Source organism: Ammospiza nelsoni, chromosome 2 (genome assembly GCF_027579445.1).
Source record: "Ammospiza nelsoni isolate bAmmNel1 chromosome 2, bAmmNel1.pri, whole genome shotgun sequence".
NCBI lineage: Eukaryota > Metazoa > Chordata > Aves > Passeriformes > Passerellidae > Ammospiza > Ammospiza nelsoni.
Window position 1 is genome coordinate 94,162,578 of NC_080634.1, and position 25,964 is coordinate 94,188,541.

At 37.1% G+C, this 25,964-nt stretch overlaps 1 protein-coding gene across 1 annotated transcript in view; it reads left to right on the plus strand.

Annotated features, from left to right (window-relative positions):
* Positions 1 to 25,964, plus strand: part of TUBGCP3 (tubulin gamma complex component 3) — a 48,422-nt gene that overhangs the window by 20,280 nt on the left and 2,178 nt on the right. The window contains exons 7-21 of the mRNA XM_059466725.1: positions 2,041 to 2,159; positions 5,279 to 5,404; positions 8,915 to 8,983; positions 12,569 to 12,701; positions 13,981 to 14,147; positions 15,528 to 15,638; positions 16,042 to 16,150; positions 19,892 to 20,081; positions 21,324 to 21,459; positions 22,247 to 22,315; positions 23,065 to 23,200; positions 24,100 to 24,188; positions 24,324 to 24,455; positions 24,839 to 24,979; positions 25,527 to 25,643. Of these exons, the coding sequence (XP_059322708.1) occupies positions 2,041 to 2,159; positions 5,279 to 5,404; positions 8,915 to 8,983; positions 12,569 to 12,701; positions 13,981 to 14,147; positions 15,528 to 15,638; positions 16,042 to 16,150; positions 19,892 to 20,081; positions 21,324 to 21,459; positions 22,247 to 22,315; positions 23,065 to 23,200; positions 24,100 to 24,188; positions 24,324 to 24,455; positions 24,839 to 24,979; positions 25,527 to 25,643 (1,844 nt within the window). The remainder of the gene's footprint in view (positions 1 to 2,040; positions 2,160 to 5,278; positions 5,405 to 8,914; positions 8,984 to 12,568; positions 12,702 to 13,980; positions 14,148 to 15,527; positions 15,639 to 16,041; positions 16,151 to 19,891; positions 20,082 to 21,323; positions 21,460 to 22,246; positions 22,316 to 23,064; positions 23,201 to 24,099; positions 24,189 to 24,323; positions 24,456 to 24,838; positions 24,980 to 25,526; positions 25,644 to 25,964) is intronic.

The window sequence follows — 25,964 nt, forward strand, 5'->3', positions numbered from 1 at the left end:
CCCTCACAGTAAAGAATTTCTTCCTAAATTCCTAATATTGCTAATTTACATCCACGATTAAGTGTGTGTAAACCTGAAACTGATGTCTAGAGGATCTATTCTGAATTTACACAAGTGCAACTGAGGAGGAATTGTTTAAACAGGTGATCTCTGTGGCAACTCTTACTGTAAAAGTAAGTTCTGAATAAGTGAGCTGATGGCAGATGTTGTCATCCCATAGCACCATTATTCTCTGACAAAGGAAGATAAGCGATGCAGGCTTTTGTTTGTGGTGTTTTGGTTTTGGTTGTTTTTAACTTCTCTTCAAGTAAGTGTGGATATTAAGGAACTATAATATGGCCTGTCTGCCAGCCTCTGCATCTTTGCGTAGCAGTGTACAAAGCAGTGGCTTATAGATCAGAGTTGTACTGGTGTATCTGAGGGCAATATTTGACATTTAGAACCTAATTAACAAGACTGTTGTATGCAAGAAGATGTGTGTGTGTACATTATACATAAACACATATTTATACAGATATATACATTATATTTGTATAATGTAAATATGTGTTTTATGTATGTAATAGATTTAATATATACAAAAATAGAAAAAAAGAAAAAGTAGAAAAAGGAGTAGGAAAAAGCATAGGAAAGAGAAATAGAAAAACAAAATCTAGCACTGCCTCTTAATATATTATACTGATTGCTATAAAAAGCAATACTTCTTCTGTTGAGTCAGCCAGCAGCTGTGATTTTGGTTCCTGTGTGGGATGGGTATAAGGACTGACAGTTGTCTTAAATGTATTCACTTGCTGGTGTAGAAATGGAAGTAGGACTGCATTCAGAATATAAAGTCTATTGTCAAGATGATACGTTTCTATGAATATTAAATTCCTGTAATTAATTTTTTCTCCTAAAGTTGCTTGTTTTTATTTTTTTTATTTTGAAATTTTCTTACTCTTACATCCACACACAGAGTATAAAAAGGCACATTGTATGGCTGATGTTAATACTTGTCGTATTATTTATCAATGAAAGAAATGTGGACTTGAATCTTTCACCATTTCACTACAAGTTCCTAAGAAGGACAACCTACAGTCATGCACATCTTATTGTTATGTGGGGAGACTGAATTTTAAATGGTATCTTAAATTGAAGACTACTTACACTGAAATAAGAGTAGATTTTAATTTTTCTTGGATTTTTTCTGGGAAAATGGATTGTTGGGGAGGCAAACTGACAAGAGTAAGAGTACTGTCTAAACTGGGAGAAGCAAATTGTATCATCTCAGTTTCTGGATAGTTGTTGTTAAAATTGTTTAATTCTTTAAATCCTAAATAAATTTACAAAGGCATGTGGTGACAGTTTGCCCAGAAAAGGTGGGGATAGATTCAATGGCCTACACAATGCCTTTTTTGATTTTATGTTGCCTTTAAATTCATAAATATCTTGCATCTCTAACACAATCTACCCTCTGACTAGAGATAAGAACCAGAAGCAAACTTCACACTTAAATATTTTCTAGCTCCATGGCTGTTATGCAGTCTGATTTGATCAGTCTTCTCACTGAGCAGTGGCATATGTAATTGAAAGCCATTATGAAACAAGCAGTCCTTCCTTCTGGATTAACTGTTCTTTTTCTAGGTGAATGTAGAAGAGATTATTCTAGAAGTCTATTCCAACTTGAACTGTTTGTTCAAAGAAAGATAAAGTTACTGTGGTGCTTCCCTCAGAACTTGCACTGGTGCTGTATCAAGAGATAACCAGGTTTAAAAACTGGCCAGTGTGTCAGTTAAAATAGGACATGCCCTGTGCCATGCAGACTGACTGCTGTGGGAGAACCACAGGTGGCATTAGAGGCAGGTAAAGCCAATCTTGGGCTTTCCTGTCAGACTGAGAGGACCTGAAATGTTTCTTTACCAGTTACAAGCCCAGCATATTTTTTTATAGTTTGGGGTTTTTTTGGCTATGTATCTAAATAGTTCTTCAAAGTTATAATCAAAACTTATTGTCTCAAAAAATCTAAATACTTGTTTTATTTTTGGTTTTTTTCCTTTCTAGGTTCTGTTGAAATAACGGAAGCAAATCTTGTAAGAGATGTTTTATATGTCTTCCAGGGAATAGATGGCAAAAACATCAAAATGTGCAATTCTGAAAATTGCTATAAAGTGGAGGGAAAGGTACTGTATGATGACTTGTATTTCATATGTGAACAGAAAATAATATAGGGGAAAAATAGCTGTGAGAAACATGTAAAATAGTTAAAATATTATTACAAATCTATATTCCCTCTACCAGCTGTTTTGTTTTGTTTTTTGCTGGTTTTGTTTGTTTTGTTTTTGGGGTTCTTTTGTTAATACAACAGAGTAGTTTCAACATTAGTAGTTGAGAGTTGATTGGGTAGATCAGGTGCCAGGCAGAAAATGTAGCATTTCACAAGATGTGAATAGTCTCCCAACTCTTAATCCAATAGAAGGACTCGTAAGTTACGGCTTTGAGGACTTCTGTCAACATTTTTCCTCTCCAGTGTATAAGAATTAACATAAAGCAGATGCGGGCATTTTACTGCATTCTTATTAGATTAAGTTTAACAGCCTGTGATATGGAGTGGATGCTAGCCACTTGTTGTTATGGGCCTGGTTACAGTTATAAGTGATCAGATGCAGGTGACCCAGAAAAGAAAGGACTGGTGGTAGAACTGAAGAAAGGTCTCATGTGAATTTGAATGAAGACATTGAATAAGGGACAAAAGAATAGGAGAGATGCCTGAGAGACTTTGCTTTAAGGTGGTGAGGTGTTACGCCTGTGTGCAATTCACAAAAACCCCAAGAGTGTGATTGGGGCAGCTGACCCAAAAGAACAAAGAATGGTGCTAGTTGCTTTAGTATCTTCACATTCAGTATTTAGACAGTACAGTTTCAGAGCTCAGTTTCTACTAATTGGTTTTTATATTCAGATGGAAAGACAACACTTTAAATTTTTACTTATATTAAAAACTTTCTACTATGACAATATTACATAGTCCTTAAATGGTGGGGAAATTACTTCTGGGCCATTTCATGTGCCAAGATCATGGTAGATGGGTCCTAATGTTGATACCTGAGCTAATTTCCCATTTTCCTTCATGATAGTAGTAAAATGTTGTAGTTGTTCACCATAACTTTACAATGACACTTACAGCTGCTTAATGGAGGGATAAATGGAAAAACTTAAATCCTGTTAAATCTTAGTAATTAACAGATTCTTAATAAACATCCACCTGTAGATGATGCAAAGTTTGTAATTCCTTAGCACCTTCACTGAGTAAATTATATTCTATATATGGGATTATATGTAGCAAAAGAAGGGTAGCATAGTATATTTTTCTATGGGAATGTGAAGAGAACTTAGTCAGTGATTACAAAATTGGCAATGGGTTCATTGGTTTTCTGTGTAGCTTTCATATCCAATAGGCTGGTTTGAGGTCAGAAGCTGTTTTACTTGGGACTTGTAATTCAGGGACTTTAATTACTGACCACAAGCCAGCTGAATAATCTTTGCCTGAGAGCCCTGTCTTCAGTTATTTTTGTGAAATCAGTCGTCTTCCATTCTTCCTTACTTGTACTTGGTCTGAGCTACTGGACCCAGTGAAGGTGAGATTATCTGACCCACCAGAGCTGCAGCTGGAACTTCTGACAAGCAAGGAGGACCAAGCTCATACCTCCTCTGGCTGTGTTACTGCACATTAGGTAAAATAGTAGTTAGAGCATGTAGCTCTCCCTCAGATGGCAATCTCATTGTACACAGTCTGGATTGTTGGTTTTTTTTTTTCCAGAAAGAAGCACACCTTCTAAGGTGCTATTCTTGCTGAAATGTTTCCTAATCTTAGTGTTAATATTAGGTCTGGTGGTGACATTCAGCACCATATAAGCTAGCAGCTTCTGATTTGATCTAAGGCATACAAATGTAATAACACCAAGCCAATTTTGCTTGTTCCTCATTTAATTCCAGCAGATGTGTGTTGTGCTCAGTGTTTGCCAAGCACTGTACTTGCAGAATTTTAAGTAGTTCGTATGTCATCTCTTTGGTTTTAGCTGTGGGCAGGGTTTCTGTGTCTAATTATGCTTGTTTGGGCTGGAATTTACCCTACAGAAGTTGTTCAAGAAGTTAAAGCTGTACCTCTGTGGGTAAACAAGAGGGCTAGGGACTGAACTGTGGTCTTACAACCAAATGCTGCAGCCTGTTTCAAGCCCACACTGGTGTGGATAACACACTCTGACACTAATTGTTATCTTGGAGAATGCCTGTACTGTTAACTAAAAGGTTTAATGAAGGGGATTGATTTCTACTTCTTTGGCAGTTTAACTTCTTGGAACAACTCCTTGCTTTGGTTTTGACTGTTCCAGCTGACTGTCACAGTTAACATTGCCTGTAGAGGTGGGATAGGCCCAGCTGCTGTGGGTAGAAGTCAGTCTCTGTCCCGTGGTTTGTATTATCGGTCAGATTGGGGATTTTTATTCAATGACATTTTGAATATTTGATGGTAGTGTTCTTGAGTAATATGGTGAAATGTGGAAGAAGAAAATCTCAAGTGGGAAGTGTCTTATCTGTTGGTAAATTAGAGGAAGAAATGTGCTGATTCAGATGAAAGTAGTAGTGGTAGCCAGATAGGGTGTTGGGACTAAGGCAGGCTTGCAAGGTTAGTGAGATAGTAGAAGAAAACCAGAAACAGCCTAGAAGGGTTCAGAAGGACATATGATTAAATAACTTCAAAAATCTGGACTTAATCTTGGTTCCTGATGCTTAGTCAGGCATTGGGTCATTTATTTTCTATTGAAGGGTTCTTTCACATGTAGCAATTACTAATTATTTTGTCAAAGCTTTTTCATTAGTTTCAGTCATTAACACCTCTGTTTCAGCACTCGTATTTTCAGTCTTGCTGGTTGTCAGGATAAGATAAAGAGGCTGATATTGCAACATGAAAGTGCAGGTTTCTTCCTTTTTTCTGAAGACCATTTTGTTATTGCCATAATTGCCTGATATAAAAAGAGTGTATGAATACTGTTATATTAAGATTTCCATAAGAGAAGGTCTCAAAGTTGCCAGTAGTTTGTTGCTGCTGCCTTTTCAATGCACATGTGTATAAATATAATGCTTATTACATGGTTGTTTGCTTTTCTGCAGTATCTGTACTGTAGAATGTAAAATGAATTGTTTCTGAAACTGGCTTTTTTATGAGAAAGGGGGACCTTTGTGAAGAAATCAGTATTGGTGTGGCAGATTTGACTTAATTGCAAACTTGTTTCTGTTAACTTTATAGGTGAGCTTGTCAAAATCTCTCAGAGATACTACAAGCAGACTTGCAGAGCTGGGGTGGCTCCATAACAAAATAAGGAAATACACAGACCAGAGGAGTTTGGATCGTGCATTTGGACTGGTGGGACAGGTGGGTCAGCTAGATAAAAGAGTCTAACTTCAGTGTTTGTTCTTGTTTGGCTAAGAAACTACTGAGTAAATGCAGTGCTAGAATGATGCATAACCTGTGGAGCTTGAATAATTTATTGTTTGATTTACTCCTTTTGTGGATGCTGCATTTGATATGGGTCATAGTCAGAAGGGAAGGAAAAGGCATTTGCCCTTTCTGGTCTTAAGGATTTGCCCCTGTAATTTGTAGCTGGAAACATTCATAAATTCCTTTTCTTAATCTCCATTTTTTAAACAACCCCAATATTTTAAAGTTATTCATGCATGTTCATAAACAAAAACATTTCTTAAATGGGATGATGTTATCCCTGAGGTAATTAATCACCAATTCAGTTGTTAGTGACCTGTGCAGGAGACATTCTTGTCAGCTATTGTTGATGTTCATGTGTTAGTACTGCACTAGCTTACATAAAATGCAAGTAGTGCATTATCTTCTGCCCTTTCTTTTGAATACAACATCAAAAGAATATTAATTTTTGTTTTCATAGGTTTCATCATCATGATTTATAGTCTACAGTAACTTCACTGCTGCTGTAATACCCAAAACCACATTTACTGCTAAGACATTCCCGTTTCCTCTCACTTGCTCCCTCTGTAAAACTGGATATTATCCCTTCTGAGTCGACAGAAATGTTATCCTTGCCTCTAGCCATAACATCCTACCTAATCTGCCAAGAAATTGAAGTGCTTCTCCCTTCAATCTAATTTTTCTTAAGAGGTCAGTAGAGACACTGTAGTGCTTCCTACTTTTCTAATGTTTTATTCTGTTCCATTCTGTCTCTTATTCTAAGTAACCCTTCTAGTTACATATAAATAATAATTTTTCTACTGATCCAGTGCTAATTTCCATGTTTTATATGGCAGTGCTCCTGTGTATGCATTTTCTTTGAACTCTCCCCCTTATATCTGGGTGAAGTTTTATTCTTTATCTAGCAGCTTCCTGCTTGTGATTATTTTTACTGTCTCTGGCTTTAATCTTCAAGTTTACAGAAAGGGGAGAACTTTAATTCTTCAGTGAATTTAAATGTGTAGTATCTTGGCTTCTGTATGCAGGTTTCAGATCCTGTGCAGAAGGCTGTGCAGTTAAGTTACCTGAATCTGCATAGCTCTAATGCTGCTAATTTTGCTTGAGGCAAGCACTTGTGTATATTTCTAGGACATAAGTGTACAAACAAAAACTTATATTCTGCTCTTGCTGTCAGTATTTGGGCACAGAGAGTATGCCTTCATGCTCATCACGGCTTTCATAGCTGAGAATTTCAGGTGCTGTGCACTGTGCATTAAGGAATTTAGCACAACAGTGTGTATTGGTATAAAACATATTTCACTTCATGTTCTGAAAGGATGATTGTGTAAACCCCTGTTTAAACTAGGTATACAGTAAGATGTCAGTCACCTCTTCTAGTATGATTCTGGTGACTGATTTTACCACACAAAATGTCAGGCATTGACATTAGAAGTAGAGATGTAACAATATATTACACTTAATATTTTCCTACCATTGCTGATTAATATCTGAATTTTACTTTGTCCTCAGAAAATAAAAAGAACAATTGGCAGTTAGCTATCCTTTAGTTTGTACTTTGGCATTTAGCCCATTTAAATCCATTTGAGTTAATGGGCATTTTAATTCTTTTCTCTTGAGCAAGCATTCTGTTTCCTTCCTCAGTTCTCTTTTGCAGCAGTCCAAATCAGAATTCTAGGGTAATGTCCAGTTTTTCTGTAACAGTTTGGGAAGCAAAAGTCTGTGGTTTGTGATGCAGGAATTGGTACTGGGTGTAAATTTTAATTTGTAAAGCTTCTCTGAAAAATTGGTGACCAGTTAGAGTCTGAATCCTTTTGACTACTAAATCATTAAAGTCAGTGATTACTGTTCTCCTTTTTGACCAGAACAGTGTCTTTGATTGTTTCCTTAGAGGCTCTGCTCTGCCCTCTATCTTGGCAAGTGCCACTTTAATAGGTTCAAAAATTTCCTGGAGAAGCAAGTGAGAAGAAATGAAGAGTGGAGTTACACATAAGGGGATTTTTTTTTTTTGTCCTTCAGTATCCTCTGGAATAAAAAGAATGTAAAATTTCTTTGCAATTTACAATGTTGAGTTGAAGACAGGAACCTCCTTTCCTTAAAAAAGATACAATGGCAAGATTAATGACTTTTTTTTCTAGGCTTCTTAGCTGCTTAAGAGGAAAGAAGATTTATTTTGTCTTTGTGCTTCTAGAAATTTTTTCTGCCTTTTACATACTCTAGTGAATAAATACTTTAAGTTCTTGGGTTCTTTCTATGAGTTTTTCTTTTTCCAAGTTCTTTTGACTGCAATTTTTAAAGGTCTTGAAGGAAAATCCTGGGAAATTTCCCATTAAAAAAATTCATCAAAATAGATATCAAATTTATTAGCTGAGAATTGGTTGAAAGTTCTGAAGAATTTGTGTGTGTGCATGAGCATATTCTTCCAAGAAACCAAACAAATAAAAAACTTGGGGCATTTCTTGGGGGATTTTAAGGTCTTTATCAGTTGTTCCCAAATTAATGGGAACAACTAATATTTTTAGTTCTGTTTTGAAAAATGTGTTGCAGGCATTTTTTTAGTTTGTATGTTAGGTTAAGACTATTACAAAAGTAAAACAAGACCTCCCCCAAACCCTAAACTATGGAAAATATTTATCACTAAACAAGTATTATTTCAGGAATTGTTTTTAAAATTTATCTTGGTTTTTAAACAACCTAAAGTAGCTGTGCTTAGAATTGTTTTACAAAGAAGAATTTTTGCTTTAGTTCTAGCCTGAATTAACTTCTAAATTAACTTCTTAACATTTTACAGATTTCTGAAGATATACTTTGTGTTGTTCATTTCTTCCATGTCAAGTGAACAATCGTATATAACTGTGAATTGATGAAAGGTCAAAATTTTATAGTTCTAGATCTGGCAGCACTTATTTGGAGCATTTTTTGAGCATTGTGTTTTCTTGTTCATGTAATATAGTCTATACTGTAAATATAATGCTAATTGCCTAACTTTTGTGTTCTGTTGTTAGAGGCCTTCCTGAAATTTAAACTCTGTTGCTTCACTGCATACTGTATCTTACATGATTATTTTAAAAAAAATCTTCAACTGGGTCATGTTATAATTTGTACATCCTTGTGCTAATTACTGTTGCCATTACTGAAATGATATGTCTACTTGAAGAGTTACACTTTTCATAGTTTATTATGGTGATAGAGTTAAGGTTGCAAGAAACAAGGTCACTTGATAATGTGTATAAATTCCTGGAAAAGGTATAGGCAGCTCTTAGGGAAGCACTTATACTTTGGCCATTACTCTAAGAGTTGGCTTTTATGCTGAAACTTCTAGAAAGATTCCCTTCAAGAAATTTCTGACTATGTTGGAAGTGTGGTGATAGAATGAAATTAGAAAGACTTCTGATGACTTTTCCTTTTATTTTTTTCCCCCTTTTTTCCCTTTTCTTTCTCTTACAGAGTTTTTGTGCAGCCTTACATCAGGAACTTAAAGAATACTACCGACTTCTGTCTGTTTTACATTCTCAGGTAAGCTAGGTGGTACATATTCAACTTCACTATTTTGTTCTGTTATCTAATATCTCCTAAAAAGATAGTACTTACCTATTCTGTTAAAATGTAAAGGATGTACAGCAGTTTTTGTTGACAGTGAACACAATTCTCTGTACATTTCTTGCTCTTCAGTCTATGTGTCCTTGAATGTTCTTCTCTTAAGAATTCACTGGTATTTGATGTGTTACATAAGCAAAGAATGCAATGTGTATTTCTAAGTCTCTGTCCCTGTTTTGCATCCTTTTTGTCAGTGTCCTTGCATAATATCTTTATCATTCAAATCCTGAACAATGTCACACATTCTTGAGTGGAGAAAAAAACAGTCCATCTTTCCAGCAGTGCACAATATAGCAGCTAGTAATAACAAGTACCAGTTCCAGCTTCTTTCCTGTGTGGGGCAGTTTGTACATTTTTCTTGTCCCTTTGTTTTTCTGAGAGTAAAGACATCTGTTCTGCAGATATTTCAATGTTTTACTATTTTCCTGTAACATACAGACCAACTCAGTGCTGATAATCTTGCAGGTTTTCCACAAATGTTTGTAGGTATGTGCATCTAGATGCTGTCTCTAAAATAAAATAAACATTCTTCTGCTTGCCTTTTTTTGAAAGGGGCTTTCAAGAGGTTCATTACTTGTAATGGTGAAAAATTTATTCTGAGAATTGACCTAAAGCTAAATTATACTGCCTTTTAAAACTCTAACTTCAATAAAATCTTTATTGTTTGTCATAGGCTTTTGTTAATGTTTTCAAAGCATCTGTTCTTTTAACTTGCAGTTCTTGAACGTTCTTGACTTTTGGAATCCTTGTTATATATAGTGTTTGCTTGGTTTTCCTGGCTATTATCCAGTTATTCTTTTTTAATTACCTCTTGCTCTGTCCAAAATGTGTTTTCTCTCTTGGTTTGCTGGTGCTTTGATTTTATTTTTTTTCTCATTTCTAAAACTTCTTGACCATTAAAATACTCAAGTACTTTGAGATGCAGTTTGTCTACCTTTCCTGCCCCACCAAACCTTGCAACAGAAGAGATGAGTAGGGTGGGAGGGAAAGCCTGTAAGAAAAAGACAAAAGTTCTGGGGTGATTTTTTTTAAACTGCATTTGCCTTTGTGGAGGGTTGACCCTGTGCAGCAGCCAGGCACCCACCCAAGCCTCTTGCTCCCCCCTGTCTCTTGAGAACAGGGAGAAAATAGAAGGAAGACAAAAAGACAAGTCAATCAAGTTAGTGAGTGTAGAAGGGGAAGCAAAAGCTGTGCGTGCAAGCGAAGCAAAGTAGGGAATTCATTCACTTCTTCCCTTCAGCAGGCAGATGTCCAGCTGCTCCTGGCAAGCAGGGCCTCAGGGCACTTAACACTTGCTTGGGAAGACAGACCCCATCATCACAAATGTTCCCATTTCCTTCTCCTTTTCCTGAGCTGTTTTTCCTGAGAAAGGTTTTTGTCCTCCATAAGCTTAGAAATGGTTTTCCAGGATTAGTTGCTATTCCAAGGAATGAAGTGAGTCTCACTGGTGTGTAGTTTTATGGCTTCTCCTTCTTGAGCAGAGGCATGACATTTGCTTTCTCAGGGTTGTCAGAAACTGCCTCTAATTGCTGTGTTGCAAAAATAATGGAGAGTGGCCTTGCAGTGACATTGGGCAACTCCTTCCCTCAACACTCAGTGCATCCCATCAGGACCCACAGACTTAAGCATATCCCATCTGTTTGGTGTACTCTAGCCTGATCCTTCTGAGCTCAGTCTTCCTTGTTCCAGACTTCTCTCTTGTTATCTTGACATCTGCTATCCCCAGCAGCAAATCTTACTGAAATGCCAAGGCAAAAAAGGCATTAAGTACCTCAGCATTTTCCATTTTTTTGTGTCACCCCTCATGTAGCATCATTCAGACACATTTTTCCCAGTCTTACTGCTGGTCTTATTGTTACTCTTCATGCTCCTCGCCAGATTCATCTTCAGTGTTAGAGTTCATGAGTGCCTTGAGCATGTTGATTAAATGCCTTTTCATAGGGAACAGTCAGTACAGTGTCAGCAATGCTTTGCTGCAGCAGCAGACTGGAGTTTCTGGGGAATCCAGGTCCCTCAGCACCTCACTGAAAGGGTTCCCAGAGTCACGTTATGTTCAGATTTTCAGAAGCTTCTGGCAACATTTATTCCCAAAGACATGAAAGGAAGGAGATCCAGCAGTGGAGGAGAGATTCTTTTGTGACTTGAAAGGTGGAAGGGCTTGAAGGCCACGCTGCAGAATGGACAAAAACCCTTTTAGCTTCTTGAAAGCATGTAGAAAATTGACTTGTAATTGAGTGTATGTGACATTTTTTGATTCAGGAGTTCATACAGGCTGCCAGATTAGGAGTTGTTAACTGCAGTTCTAGAGAGCAGTATGGTCATAGAAAACAAGGATCTTGTCAAAGTGTTCTATACTCTGTTTATGACATTTTATTATGTCTTCAGAGCTTCTCCTGAGCATGTTTCTGCCCTTGAATGACTAATCCTGAGCATACTGTCTGCTATTCCATAAGCGTCTCTGGTCTTTTTCTTGCAGGTTGTTTTCACATTGTCAGCCCATTTAAAAATGCAGTTCCATGATGAAGATGTACCATGTCTTCCCTAAAGTCAAAGGGTGGCTCATGTATCTCTCTTGTCATTGCTGATTTCCAAAAACACCAAAGAAAAATCCTAGGCATGGACCCAGGAGAATTCGGAAACAAATGAATTTAACTGGCTCTAAGGCTGAGCTTAATGTGGATGACAGTAGCCTTAAATTTAACTAGTATGTTGCATTTGACTAAAAAAAGGTGCTAGATGGGAAAGCACATAGTGGGTTGGTTGTCATATATCAGAAGCAGCATCTTTTCTAAGAGATTGTCTCCTTATACTGCTCCAGGAGCTTGCTTCTGTAATCTTGAATTGTGTTCTTGTCCTGCTTATTCCATCTGTTCTTGTATAAGATTTGCATTTGCACGTTGGATGCAAATACTTGGCTTTTATTTTTTTTTCCATGGCGTTGGAAGATTCATGGTAGTCACATTATGATAGTTTTCTTATTGTAGCTTTTAAAGTTTGGTGTTTTTCTTTCAACATAGCAATTCCTTAATCTCACTATAAGACTAACTTAAGTTCTGATGGCTTCTGGAGGAAGGCATTGAAGGGGATTTGTCACATATTGAACTAAAATAAGCTGCATGTGCAATAATGAAAAATTTACTTCTCACAGCCTGCCTGTCCTTTAGATGTTTTTCTTTACTCTTTGTCTAGGCTGTCTTTCAGGATTTCTTCTCTCTTTCTTTGCTCTTTCTTCATGACTATTACCTTGCTGTCTTTAACTTTCTTGGTCTTTGTGGTTTGTCTGCCTCATTGTGCTTATGCTTATCTCTGTTCTTTCACCTGTGCTCAAGTCTGTTTCTCTAAAAATTGGCTCTCAAGTTTTGGCCCAGTGACTTGATGAGAGAATACATAACACTGGGTATTTCAAGTGTATTAGTAAAAATCTGACTTCAGAACAAACGATGAAACCTGAGTTCTTCCTCAGTTTTGTTCTTTGACTTGTCTTTCTGTTTCTAACTTGATCAGTTGCAACTGGAAGATGATCAGGGTGTGAATTTGGGACTTGAGAGCAGTTTAACACTTCGCCGTCTTCTGGTCTGGACATATGACCCCAAAATAAGGTTAAAGACCCTTGCAGCACTTGTTGATCACTGTCAAGGTCTGTTTAACATTAATTTAATATTTCTGGGGATTTTATATAACTGAGTAGTTGTGCATGCTAGAGGTGGGTATCAATAATATTAGTGCTTGTTTGGACTTCTTTTTTTTAGAAAATTTCAAGTAGGTAGTTCAGATTCTCCCTCTTTTAGTTTAAACAAATGATGACAAATTATAGTGTTGTGTTGATACATTCAGACTTCTTACTTTTTTAAGACTAGAATGTGCTCAAAACTTCAATTTTAAGCATGCACTTTTTATGCTATTTTCAGTTGCTTAATCATTTTTCAGAGAATGGTAAAATGAAAAAGCCCTACTAATGTGTTATGAAATGGTTGACTTTGTTTCTTCACTATTTTTGAGTATTATGCAATTTCTCTATATATGATGGCATAGAGGAGTCATTAGTGCCTTGTCTTCAGACTCATGTGAAACAGCAAAACTTTGCAAACCTGCAAATATTGTGTTTTGTTGGCAATCCACAAGAGGATGCTGGGGAGAGTCAGGTTGGAGTTTACCCGAACTTTGACCAGTAGGTGACTAAGCTGACCAGTAATTGATGCTTCTCCCTGATTGTACTTTAGATTTGAGATTGTAGCCCTTCATAAAAGAGCATCTTAGCCAAAAAAAAGCCTACCACACTTGCTTTACCTTAATTATTGGAGTTGTTAACAATTTTTTTTTAATGGGCTTTATTTTTAAGACATTCATGAAAATCTTGAGCTGCATGGCCTCTGCTGCAAGGAAGTGGTAAACTGTGGAGCATAGCAGCAAAATCAAATATTCAGTCTATTTTTTAACTTTTTCTTTTGACAGCCTCTTACTTTACAATTGCAAGAAGACAGGAGATATTCCCTAATGGGACTATGAGGGCAGCTATAACCAAGAAACATGAAAACCCTGTTTGTGTGCATGTATGCACACAGAATGTCTGAGAGTGTCAAGTACAGGAGAGAAGGAAAACATTCTAAGGCTCCTTTAATGCTTCTCTAGAATCATAGCATCAACTTCTGTGTGTGATCTGATGCCTTGAATCTTCCTCTAAGCTGCCATAAAGTAGACAGATACCTCTGCTTAATGCTTTAGTGAGATTAATAATTCATGCCCTAAAACCTAGGAATTCCCTGTTAGCAATAAAAAAAATATACTTTTGCTACCTTTTAGAGTTGCTCTTTAGCAAGCTCAATGTGACACAGGGGTAGCTAAAATCAGTGGCTGCTAAATTTAAATGGGGTGCATATGGTTTTCCTTCAAATGTTTCTGTTCCTTTCTTCTTCCAGGGAGAAAAGGTGGTGAACTAGCCTCAGCAGTTCATGCCTATACTAAAACAGGAGATCCCTACATGAGGTCTCTGGTTCAGCACATTCTTGGCCTAGTATCCCATCCTGTCCTGAACTTCCTGTATCGCTGGATTTATGATGGAGAGCTGGAGGATACATACCATGAGGTAATGTATATGCTACAGTAAATGCTTCATCTCTTTGCATTGTGGTGTGATAATCTGTGGGAAGCTTAGAGGAGAACTTGAAAAGTAGAGTGTGATGAAAATGTATAACATGAGTAAGCAATACACACAATAACCTGAAATACCACTCTCTTCTTGAATTCTTCATGAATTTGATATCTGCAGGTTGCAATGTGTTGTCTTCAACTAATCATATGCTGGGTCTGGTTAGTAGAGTCAGAATGGTGTTCTGACACTAGGTCCTCGTTTCTGAAGACAAAATAATTCCTCTGTATCTTTTCTTGCAGTAATGTATGCAGAGTTCTTTGTAACTGTTCAGAATGCAAGCCTTGTGTTTGGAAAGAAGCTCACAATATTTTTCTGACTGCATACTGTTATCTTTGATAAATAAACTCAGTCTGTCAGACTGGGTAGAAGAGGTTTATAGTTCCAGAATTGAAACTCTGCAAAGTTATTTGTTGTGACTTCTGTAACATCAAGTTCCAGTAATTGTCCTTTTTCTTCTTGGAAATATTTTGTATGCTTTTCTAAATTCTCTCACCACTTTCCTCCAATCAGTACAATCTCTTTAAAGTGATAAGGTTTTTATCTTAAATTTTTTTTTGTTACAAGAAGCCAAAGAATAATTTTTTAAAATTGATTGAGCACTTCTGAGACAAATCTGAATAATTTTATTTGAGGGGCAAATATACTGTCTGTTGTCTTGGAATGTCCTTATTTTAGTCAAAATTTGAGTGATAGTGACAGCTGATCTTTAAGCTGTAAAATTGTGTAAAATGTATATGAATCTTTTTTTAGAAGTGTAAAACACTTATTTTTTTGCCCACCTACTCCCCAGATTTGAGGTTCTGTCTTTTTAGGATTTTAGGGAGTTTGTTAGCTTTAACCTCTGCATGTGCACTGGAAGAGTGTTTTTAGTGGAACATTAAATGTGTTCTTAAGTGAAAATTATTGTTGGATGTGTTGTACTGAAAGCTGTAATTTTCATATGATAGACAGTTTTGAAGAAAGACAATTGGCCATTCTTGGGGAAAATGGCATTTGGAGACAGTGAAAAGAGTTTGTGTCCAGGAAAGAGGTATATTATTTTACAAGATGAAGACATAATCCATCCAAACTTCACTTCAACAAAACTAATAAATTACTTTTAATTTTTTTACAAATGAGGGGATTCTCTTGGGTGGACTTGAGAGACTGGAACATTTGATCACCGTATCAATTGAAAAAATTTTTTGGGTTTTTGCTTTTCTTGTATTTTCTTTTTTCCCCTCTGCATCTGTGAAAATAGCAGAAATAATAGTTGAAACTATAGGTTACAGTTTACATTAATCTTTTGCTTTAAATATTTATTTCAATCTTCAGTTTTTTGTAGCTTCAGATCCTACAGTTAAAACTGATCGGTTGTGGCATGACAAATACACTTTGAGGAAATCAATGATCCCATCTTTTATTACAATGGAGCAGTCAAAAAAGGTATGAATTTAAAATTCCATCTTCTGGTGATTTGTTTGCCCTGTGCTGTTGCTTAGATTTCTATTGCAAAAATAGAGGCCAAATTTGACAAAAAATAATCTTCTCAAGAATTTTAGAATTATTTGCTGAGGAGGGCTATAGGACTGTTTCTCCTTTCCATTCTCTAACTGTTAAACTTGGAGGAGATCTCAAGTATGGGGAAAAGAAGTTTTAAAATGTGTTTAAAACCTTTTTATATTAGCATTGCTATTCTGGATTGCTGTGGTTGGGATTGTGCAACTAAGAGCACAGAAAGATAACAAAATATCTTGTCCTGGTGGTTGTGGATGGCTTCTTTGTTTGGTATTTTTATTTTTTTTTCTTACATGCAAATAATTTTTTTAAAAAATCCTGTTTTGTTCAGGTCCTTTTAATAGGAAAATCCATAAACTTCTTGCATCAAATTTGTCATGACCAAACTCCATCTACAAAGATGATTGCTGTTGCAAAATCTGCAGAGTCTTCAAAAGATGGTACAGTATTAATATTATTCAGTATTTCCCTTTGAACTGACCTCCTGTACTCTATGTGGTTTAGACTGTAAACTGGATGGTGGGGTGGAAAGGAAATCCCATCTGCCCTAAAGTATAGATAAATTAATGTGTATTTACAAAAGATGTATGTTGATGTATGTGTATAAATTTCTTAATTTGATAGATTTGCTGGATGATTGTTAATGTACTGAATTTGTGAATGAAACAATTCAAAAAAACAGTTTACCTCCAGCTGCCTTGACTCAGGGAGGAGCATGGATATTCTTGAGTGCTGCAATAAGAATTTAGTATGTTTGACTTCTCATCAAATATATTCCATCATACAGTTCCATAATACTATGTTAATTCTATGGTTGAAAAATAAAAATACTCAGTTAGTTGTAAATAATGGAATAAGCAGTAAAAACAGAACAGAAGCCTTTCTAGCATTTCTGTAAGTGCACTATATCAATATGTCAAAAAGCATGTGGAAGGTTAGTAAAATTCTTTTTGAAAATTACTTAAAAATGGGATTGCCATTCATCCAGCTGATGAACATGGAACCAAAACTTAACTGTTAAATTCCTTCAAATAATTTTATTTTATTTAGAATAGATCCCAGTTCTAATGAATGAGAACTTCTGTACCATTTGTGGTTATTTTTTGGAGGCATATTTGTTGCAATGAAATCAACATTATTATGATGAAAGGTAGCGAATAGTAAACATCTAAACCAAGGAGACTTGGTCTAAATACTAAACAAAGAATGTGTAGGATGCTGCTACATCTCCAAGAAAGAGCAGATTGCTGCCTTCTGGTGGAAGGGGTATTTTGCTACTGTAACTTGTTTTGATAACTTGTTTAATATACCACAGATAATCTAACCGTTTAGATACAGCTCACTGAGATAAGTATTCTAATGCTAATTTAAATATTTTTCTGTCAAAAGTCATATACATATATATAGGGTTGTTAGGCTTAGATTTGTTGGGGTTTTTTCACCTCCAAATAACCTTGGATTAGTTTTAGTATTAACACTTCAAAGTGTGGACTTCTGGCATGAGTACCTCCATGAAAAATGTTGTAGTGATAAAATCCCATTCATATCTGGAAGATTGTCTTCTAATAATGTGATTCTTGTACCATGTTCAGTGCTTGCTTAGTCAAAGATAAGCCTAAAGTGCAGAAAGGCATCAGGGTTAAGTGAATAAGGGCTGTAAATGCATTTGAACAATCATCTTGCCAGCTACTCCTGGAAAAAAGGAAAAAAACATTCTTTGGCTGCACTACTTTGACCACTTTATACAGCATTTATGGCCATGCTTTTCCAATATTTCTTTAAATTTGCACTTGTTTCTCTCTCTCCTTGATTGAATGGACGATCTGCACAAATACAGGTTTCCTATTATGTGGGAGATGAGAGCTTCAAAGCACACCTACATTATTCTAAGTGCTGAGAATAACTGTTTGAGACAGAAGTGTAGTTTTAGAAATATATTACTCTATCTGCAGTGTGCTGAAGGTGTGCTGAGCCTACAGCTGGCAGCCTAATATGTCATGGTATTGCACTGCTTTAATTCTGCATGAAACTGCATTTGTGTTTAGGGCATTTTACCCATTAATGCTGAAAGATCATTCTAAGTCAGGGATGTTGGAAATGCTTCCTTTTGTGCTTGTTTGTGTCATCTAACAATATCCTGAAAGTCCCTTTAGATAATTACTTATTATTAAGATAATGGAAAGCTAGGATGCCAGCCTGAGTTCTGGATGCTTTTTCTCATTTTAAATCTGAGCATTTAATGGGTTTGGTTGTATTATTTATTTCTTTCATTTGCTTTGGAACCTTAACTATCATCTTTCCCCACTTTCCTTTTGATGCTGAAATAATTGTGGTGTGGAAAACTGTCTGAACATGTATTAAAACAAGAAGTCTGACATAACTGTGTAGAAGTTGGTCATCCTGCCTGGCAGAGAATTGTAGCATTTGGGAAAGAGGAACAGTAAAAAAGGCCAATAAAGTGACCTCAGCTCCAACATGTAGCTGTCTGTAGTTTGGTGACTTCTGGACCAGGAATGACACTGTTTTCAGTAGCAGTTCATGGACCTGCCTGTCAGTGATTTTAGTCTGACCCTTTCTTTATCCACTTCTGGCTCTTCAGTGTTCTGAGATAATTTTGCACAGTTTTCAAAATTTGTGCCTAAGCCTTGTGTTTGTTGATGTAAAGAACCTTTGTAGCAGTTTTGCATGTCAGACAGGAATGCTGTGTTTTGCCTGTGCTGGGGGCTGTGTGTGTATGCAGAGGTTGTGCGTTACAGCTGCAGATGTAAACTTGACTTTCCAGTCTGAGCTGAAGGGCTGTGGCCAGGTCACTTCCTTCAAGGCAAGAGGATCAGTACTAAGGAGAGGGGAAAGACTGCTTTTGCTGCTTGAGATAGTAAGAAATTGAGACTGGTCTGTGTATCCCAGAACTACTTCTTAGATAGACACACCCCTGTGTGAGTGGAGACAGGACCAGCATGCCTCACATGTTGGGCTGGCTATAGACAAGCCAGGGAGTTGCCTGCTGACTTTGCTTGTGCCTTGAGCCAGTGCTAGGCCCAGCCTCTGTGTCCAGGGGCTGAAGAGATCAGCTGGTGACTCTTTCTGGCTTGGCTTTTTCCTTCTCTTGTTTTGCCTGCAAGGCTTGCAGCACCTTGAGCAAAGACGCTTGCACTTACTGCAGGCTGTATTAATTCTCCCATCCCTAAGGTTGATGTGTGCTGCTTGACTGAGTAGTATTTCTCTAGTCAAAGGATTTTAAACACAGCAATGTGTTATAAAAGTGTCATTTCCTTGAACTTCTGTGTCTTATGGAGAGTTTCACTGGTTACTGAATGATAGTTTGGAAACTTCCAGGAATGTCAGTGAACTAGGCTTTTAGACTTCCCTTCCTAGAGTGAATTCTTCATTAGAGCCACTGGTTATTTCTTCTATTCATAAGCATTTTATTAATTGAGTACTTAAAGTGGGAGTATATCCTTTAATGCTGAAGGTCTGAATCTTATGATAGTTGGCAATCCAGTGTTTGGAGTATTGCTCCATGTTGCCTGAAGAGGCCACAGTTGCTAACTCATAACAGTTTTACTGGAGTCTCTTTCTTGATGAGCTTGTAGTTGTAGAAAACAGTGAAATAAGCTTCCTACTACTTTCTGCTGCTTCCTGCTTTCTGTCCCCAAACTGCCATGCATGAAAGATGGAGAGGAAATGTCAGGTTGCTGGCTGTCCCCCAGGTAACTCCAGCATATTCCCTTTTCTCTCATTCTCTTATCTATGGAAGCTCTCTTCTGTTGAGTGTTTTAACAGTCTGTTTCTTTGATTTATTTTTCCCCACACCCTTAGAGGTGCCTTCTGATTTAGATTCCACCCATCAAAGATTTTTCCTAATTCTGGGCTTTTAGAACTCAATAAATGATTTGGTTTGTCAACTGCAGTATTTCAGCAAGCTTGAAAATCCCCAACTTTTTATATACATAACATGAGCTTCTACTGGCAAGTACAATCTGGGCACAGATTAAAAGTAATATTGTTGAAGTGTAGGCTGCTTTAGACTTGCTTTTGCTTTGGCTATGGCAAATGTATAACACAGTGGATCAGAAGACATGGCAGTTTTTCTGTTTGTGTGTTTCAACTCCAAAGCTTATTTGCCTCAGTTTTTGCAAACTACTAATTTAATTTTTATTTTTATTTTTATTTTCTTTTAGCTGCTGATTTGTTCACAGATCTGGAAAATGCATTTCAAGAGAAAATTGATGCAGCTTATTTTGAAACCAGCAAATACCTGCTGGATGTTCTCAATAAGAAGTACAATTTGCTGGAACACATGCAGGCCATGAGGCGCTACTTGTTACTTGGTCAAGGAGACTTTATCAGGCATTTAATGGACTTGCTCAAGTAAGACAATAGGAAGGGTAATTATGCTCAATTTCTGATGATTCTGTGCATGATCAGCACAGAAACTTTTGCTTTTTGAAGAGGACCCTCTAAGTACCTTGTTCAATTAAATCTTTGAGTAATAACTTTAAAAATTCTATTTTGGGTTTTGTTTCTTTGACCCTGAGGATTAAAACTTATTCTTCCTTTTTGATAAGTGGTACATACAGTACCATTTGACAAAGTCTTGAAAAGTTGTACTAATACAGATATCTTTATGTTGGCCCTGTGACAGCTTCGAGGATGTTGGCACTTCTCTTGGTCCTGTCAGCAAATTTCAGCAGAAACATTCTGCTTCTGATGCTGCTGATGAGCTTGGCTGGAATTATTAGGCCTCTATGTTTTGGAGGTATTTGGTCTAAAACATAGTGTCAAAACCTTCAGTGCAATTTGAAAACTCTATTTGATTCCTCACCAGCTTCTGTTTCAAGCACTCAGGTGCACCCACAGCTACAGAATCCAATTCTTTAAGATTATTTGCAAGTTCATTTTTACATGCTGGTGCTACTGATGAAACTTAAGCATTGGCTTGCAAAGCTTTTCTTTGATCCAGAAGGCAGGCTTTGTAATAAGGCTTTCATTAACTTGTTTGTAAATCAAAATCAACAGTATATGCTTTTTAATGTGAAGCTGAGTGAGGTTGATTTGTGAAGTCAGTATTACATTTGAGACAGAAGGAGTGAGAAGTTTTCCAGTCTTCTCCTTTTTGAGGGACAGAGAGTATTACAAGAGTTGCATGTTGCAACTCTTTGGAAAGTTGAAGTTACATAGATGGGGTGAGTTTCTGTGTTCCTGCCAGCACTTCTGAGCCTGTGAGATGGCTATCAGTAAGTTTCTCAAAACTGAAGGGAAATTATTGGTTTGATGTGCTAATGATGTAATCTGCCTCATTTAACATCTGAATGCAACTCAAATTACAGACTAGCTAAACTAGCAATCCTGGTAACTTCAAATTACTGGCATTAAATGAGGACTAAGTTGCTCCTCATGCTCATATTCAGGAGTGTAGCTGCATATGAATAGACATATTCTGCTCATACTCTGTGCAAATATTTTGCTCACTGATTTTCTTCATGATTAATTCTGAAAGAGTAATAGTTTTGAATGTCTGTTAGAAAAGGGTTTTGCTGTGTACTGCAGTTACTACTAAATTGCTGCTGCAGAGTATTTCAGTAATGTACTATAACTGTTCCATAACCACAGGCCAGAGCTTGCACGTCCAGCTACAACCTTGTATCAGCATAATCTGACTGGAATCCTGGAAACGGCCGTGAGGGCCACGAATGCCCAGTTCGATAATCCCGAGATTCTCAAGCGATTGGATGTGCGACTTCTGGAGGTCTGTTGTTGTGGTGACTCTGGTCTGAAAGATGCCTTTGTTTGTGTGTATACATGCAGACATCTGTATGAAACAAAATTTTCATGTGTGAATCCATTTCCCCCTTCCTTTCCACTGAAGTTTACTTTGAGTAATATAAAGGTCATTTAATAAGTCATCTTCTTTTTGCCTTCCCTGTCTATTGTCTATTTGTATTTCAAGATGGGGGTTTACAGCCATTGATAATACAAGGTTGAGTATTTGGGGCCTAACAGAAGTTGATGCTGGTGGTGCTGATTTGAAGTTCTCCAGACAGCTCTTAATGCTGTTGCTCTTACAAGAACTGGGGCATGCTGGGGTGTGTGCCTCCTTCTTGCCTCTAGTTAAGAAAAAGGGAAGCAGTGATAGCACATTTCATGGAAGAGGCCTGTAGTAAGAAACTTGAGTTAATTTGAGAGCTTCAGTCCCTGAGTTTTGACTTCAGTGAGCTGTAGCATCGGAAATAAATCTGTTTCAGATGCCAAAGAATTTGTCCTTACTGGTATTTTCATTTACTAGGTTCAGTGGAGAAACGCTGACATTGCAAACATCAGTATTTGTGTGAGATCAGCCTCACCCTTGTATCAAATAGTTTGATCCATTTCTGCCTAATCTGCTACTTTCAACAAGAAACTCCTGTATCTCTTGTTGATGTGGATGCTTGTTTGCTCATAGGCCCTTCAGAATTAAAGAGTTAGCAAGTGATGCTCATCTTCAGGTTTAGTATGCTCTGATTACACACTGACAGTACCATATCTTTTTAATACAGGTATCTCCTGGGGACACTGGATGGGATGTCTTCAGCTTGGACTATCATGTTGATGGGCCAATAGCAACGGTAATGTCATACACTGCTGCCTCTGAATGTGTTTGGGGTGCTGAATTAAATTACTATGTTTTTTTTTTTACTTAGGTAACTTTTTTTTGTTCTGGAGTGTGAAACCAGAGATTTTTTTTTTTTTTTTTGCATCTAGGATGTACCCACTGTATCAACAGTTAAGCAAAAATCTCAGTTCTTACCAGTTAGTGTGAGTGCTGAAAAAGCTACATTTACAACAATCATTACTGAAAATCAGTAATTAATTTGTTCCAGCACAGTTTTTAGCAAGGACTTAATAAATTGAGTGCCCCTATTCTTTCATAATTACTCGTCTATAGATACTAATTTGGGAAAATTTGAAAGGAACTGAGGAATGTATTTGTGGAGAACTTACTTATGCTGTCTAAATGGAATTTGTTAGGGAGTTGCGTTGTTTATCTGAATGTATTTAGCCTCTATAAAGAACATTTCTTTTAAGCAGGACAAACTGTGAGTTTGACCAGCAGAAGGAATTTTCTTATGCGGTTTCAAAATAGGCTTAGGCTTAGTTTTTTTGTTCACCCCTTCTTACACTTCCAGCAGTGCCCTGTTCAGCCCTCAAGAAGGGATCTTTCCAAAAGCTCTGGGTTTTCCTGGAAACTTTTTTTTTAAAAATATTTATCAATAAACTGCATATATGAGATAAGATGAACTGTGAAGAAGTTCTTGGTACTTCAGGACATGTGGTATGTCTATTAATTTGTCCTGGTATTTTCTTTGTTTTGTAGGTATTTACACGTGAGTGCATGAGCCACTATCTAAGAGTATTTAATTTCCTTTGGAGAGCAAAGAGAATGGAGTATATTCTTACTGATATATGGAAAGGGCACATGTGCAATGCAAAGCTTCTGAAAACTATGCCAGGTGAGAGGTGTCCAGATGGATGACATGCTTCTAAAATAGATACAGATGACTGCATCTTATTTTAGACTGTGTGTTAAGAGGGAAAAGAGTGTCTGATGAATTATGTTCAAATTAATTTTGAATTTTGGTGCTCCTCTTGACTGGCTGTTTAATGGTAGATGATAGTAAGGATGATCAAAGTAAAATAACATAATTGTAAATAGAAGTTTCATATCTGTTGTTTTACTTAATCCTTGATTCCTGCAAAGCTGCACTTATGTAAGTATCTCTATGCTGGCCTCGTTGTGAGACTGTACCTCTTCCATCCCTTTGTATTCATCTTCCTTGATGGCTTCTTATTTGTACCCCATGTCTCCCTCTTTCTTATGCTGTCTGCATACATTAAGTCTCATGTATGCACAGTTCTGAATTTACTAGTTTTACCTTCACTTATTCCCTCTGCTTTTGTTTAGCTAAGAACAGAAGAGGCTAAGAAGAGAAAGATGTGTGAAAAGAAATAGGAAAGCTCTGAAATGTAGTGGCTCTGGTGTATGTTTCATGGACCAGGACTTTTTGATCCTATTTCTCAGCTAGAGAATACAGCCATATTTGCGAGCATCTGTACTGGCTCACTCTTGAAATTTTTTTTAATCTATCTACATGTCTTTCAGTAAAAAATAACTATTGAGAATTACCCCTTATTATGGCATAGTAATACTTACAAATTTATTTTTTTATAATTAAGAATTTCTGGTGGGTGGGAGAGGGCGCCTGGCCTCAGAAGGTCGCTGCTGCTACCATCTAAGATTAGTGGCTGTATTATGAAGTATTCAGTATGGTGAAGAGAATTTACCAAGCTGATTTGTTGGCTGTGCTTGTCCTTGCAGTCTTTAACATGCTGTCTCTTTGGATTTTTACAGAGCTTTCTGGTGTGCTGCATCAGTGTCACGTTCTGGCATCAGAAATGGTCCATTTCATTCACCAGATGCAGTATTACATTACATTTGAGGTATGCTCTACCCACACAATCAGTTACTTAGAAAATGAAGCGTTTGCAATATTCTGTATGTGTTGCATGTCTTAAATTTCAAAGAGCTTGCCATCTAGCAAATCAAAACAGCCCAATCCTGTGTCATTGCTCCAGGTGCTTGAATGTTCATGGGATGAGCTCTGGAACAAGGTCCAACAAGCACAGGACTTGGACCACATCATTGCAGCTCATGAAGTTTTTCTGGACACAATCATAGCTCGGTGCTTGCTGGATAGTGACTCCAGGGTGAGTCTTCTCCTTTGCATGTAATTGTAACTTTATGATCTTGGCATATATGTCAGGAACAACCTTCTTTAACATTGTAGGAGCAAAGGGAAAAGTAATTTTTATTCTAAGATTTAATAATGGTAGGTTCACTACCTACCGCCCAGACATAGTGACACATGTTGATAATAAAGCTTGCTGTAGTGTGGGCCAGTTCTTTTTCATCCTGAGAAGCTGTGAGATCATGGAACAACTGACTTAGGGCTTTGCAGAGCAGTCTCTCCAGCTGTGTAAAAAAGATTTTTTCTTTACTTTTTTTTCTTTGCTTCTTTTCTGGAGAAAGGTAGTAAGTTAAAACTCTTGTGCTGTACAGCTGTTTAATTACTTTGTTACCTGTTTCACAGGTACTTCTCAATCAGCTTCGAGCAGTTTTTGACCAGATCATTGAGCTCCAGAATGCCCAAGATGCCATGTACAGAGCTGCTCTGGAGGAGCTGCAGCTGAGGTTGCAATTTGAAGAGAGGAAAAAACAGCGTGAGCTTGAGGTACAAGAAGGATATTTCTAGAGTGTGAAAATGAATTGAGGCTTTTGATATATGGAGGATTTTAGATATCATGTAGAGGTACAGTAAAGATGAGAAATATAGTTGGGGCAGATGTAAAAGTCATTGGAAAAGTCATTGCTGCTGACTTCAAGCGAAATGGCTGAGTGGTGTTTTTGATTTCTGTCTTGCTCAAAATCTGAGTTGATTTCTCTAGGGGACTTTGGAGGATGAGAAAGGGCTCTTTTAGATGAAGTGAGTGGAACCCTTTAGCAAAAGATGCTGTAGCTCCATGTCTGCCTCCTTGCTGCAAGACTGACATGCAGTGTTGGTGTGAGACTTGCCTTGCTAATAAACCTCTGATTTCTTTTATGTGCTGTACGACCACCAAGGGGGGGGTCTGATAGTTTCCATTTTGGAGGCTCTGTGTTTGTCTTTCTATGGCAGTGGTTGTTTTTTATAAACCTGATGTAGCTGGGCAGAAGGTGGCCTAGTTAGCAACTTGAATCATGTGATGCTTCACCTCTAAACTTGTGTGGTTTCTCTGTAGGGCAAGTGGGGTGTAACTGCATCAGAAGAGGAAGAAGAGAACAAGAGGATGAAAGAATTTCAAGACTCAATACCTAAAATGTGCTCACAGCTGCGAATACTCACTCACTTTTACCAGGTGCCTCTTAAATTATATTTTTCTAAAATATGCTGAGCTTTGTGTAGAAATGAATTTCAAATATTGAGTTGATGTAACTTCTCTATTCATGTGTGTGCAGTTTGTGGAGCTAGGCCTTTGTTTTTTCCTTCTCTACTTAAAAGCCTGTGTTCACTGTTGCTTAATAGTAGAAGGTTTTGTGATCATTTATATTCCCCAGACAAAGGGGAAGAATCTTTTCATGTAAGTTGTCTTCCTCCAGCAGGGAAAGTAATAGCTATCTTTTGGTGTAGTCTGAGGGAGAAAAAGACAGAATTCCTTCTGCATTCCATTTGTTTCCTC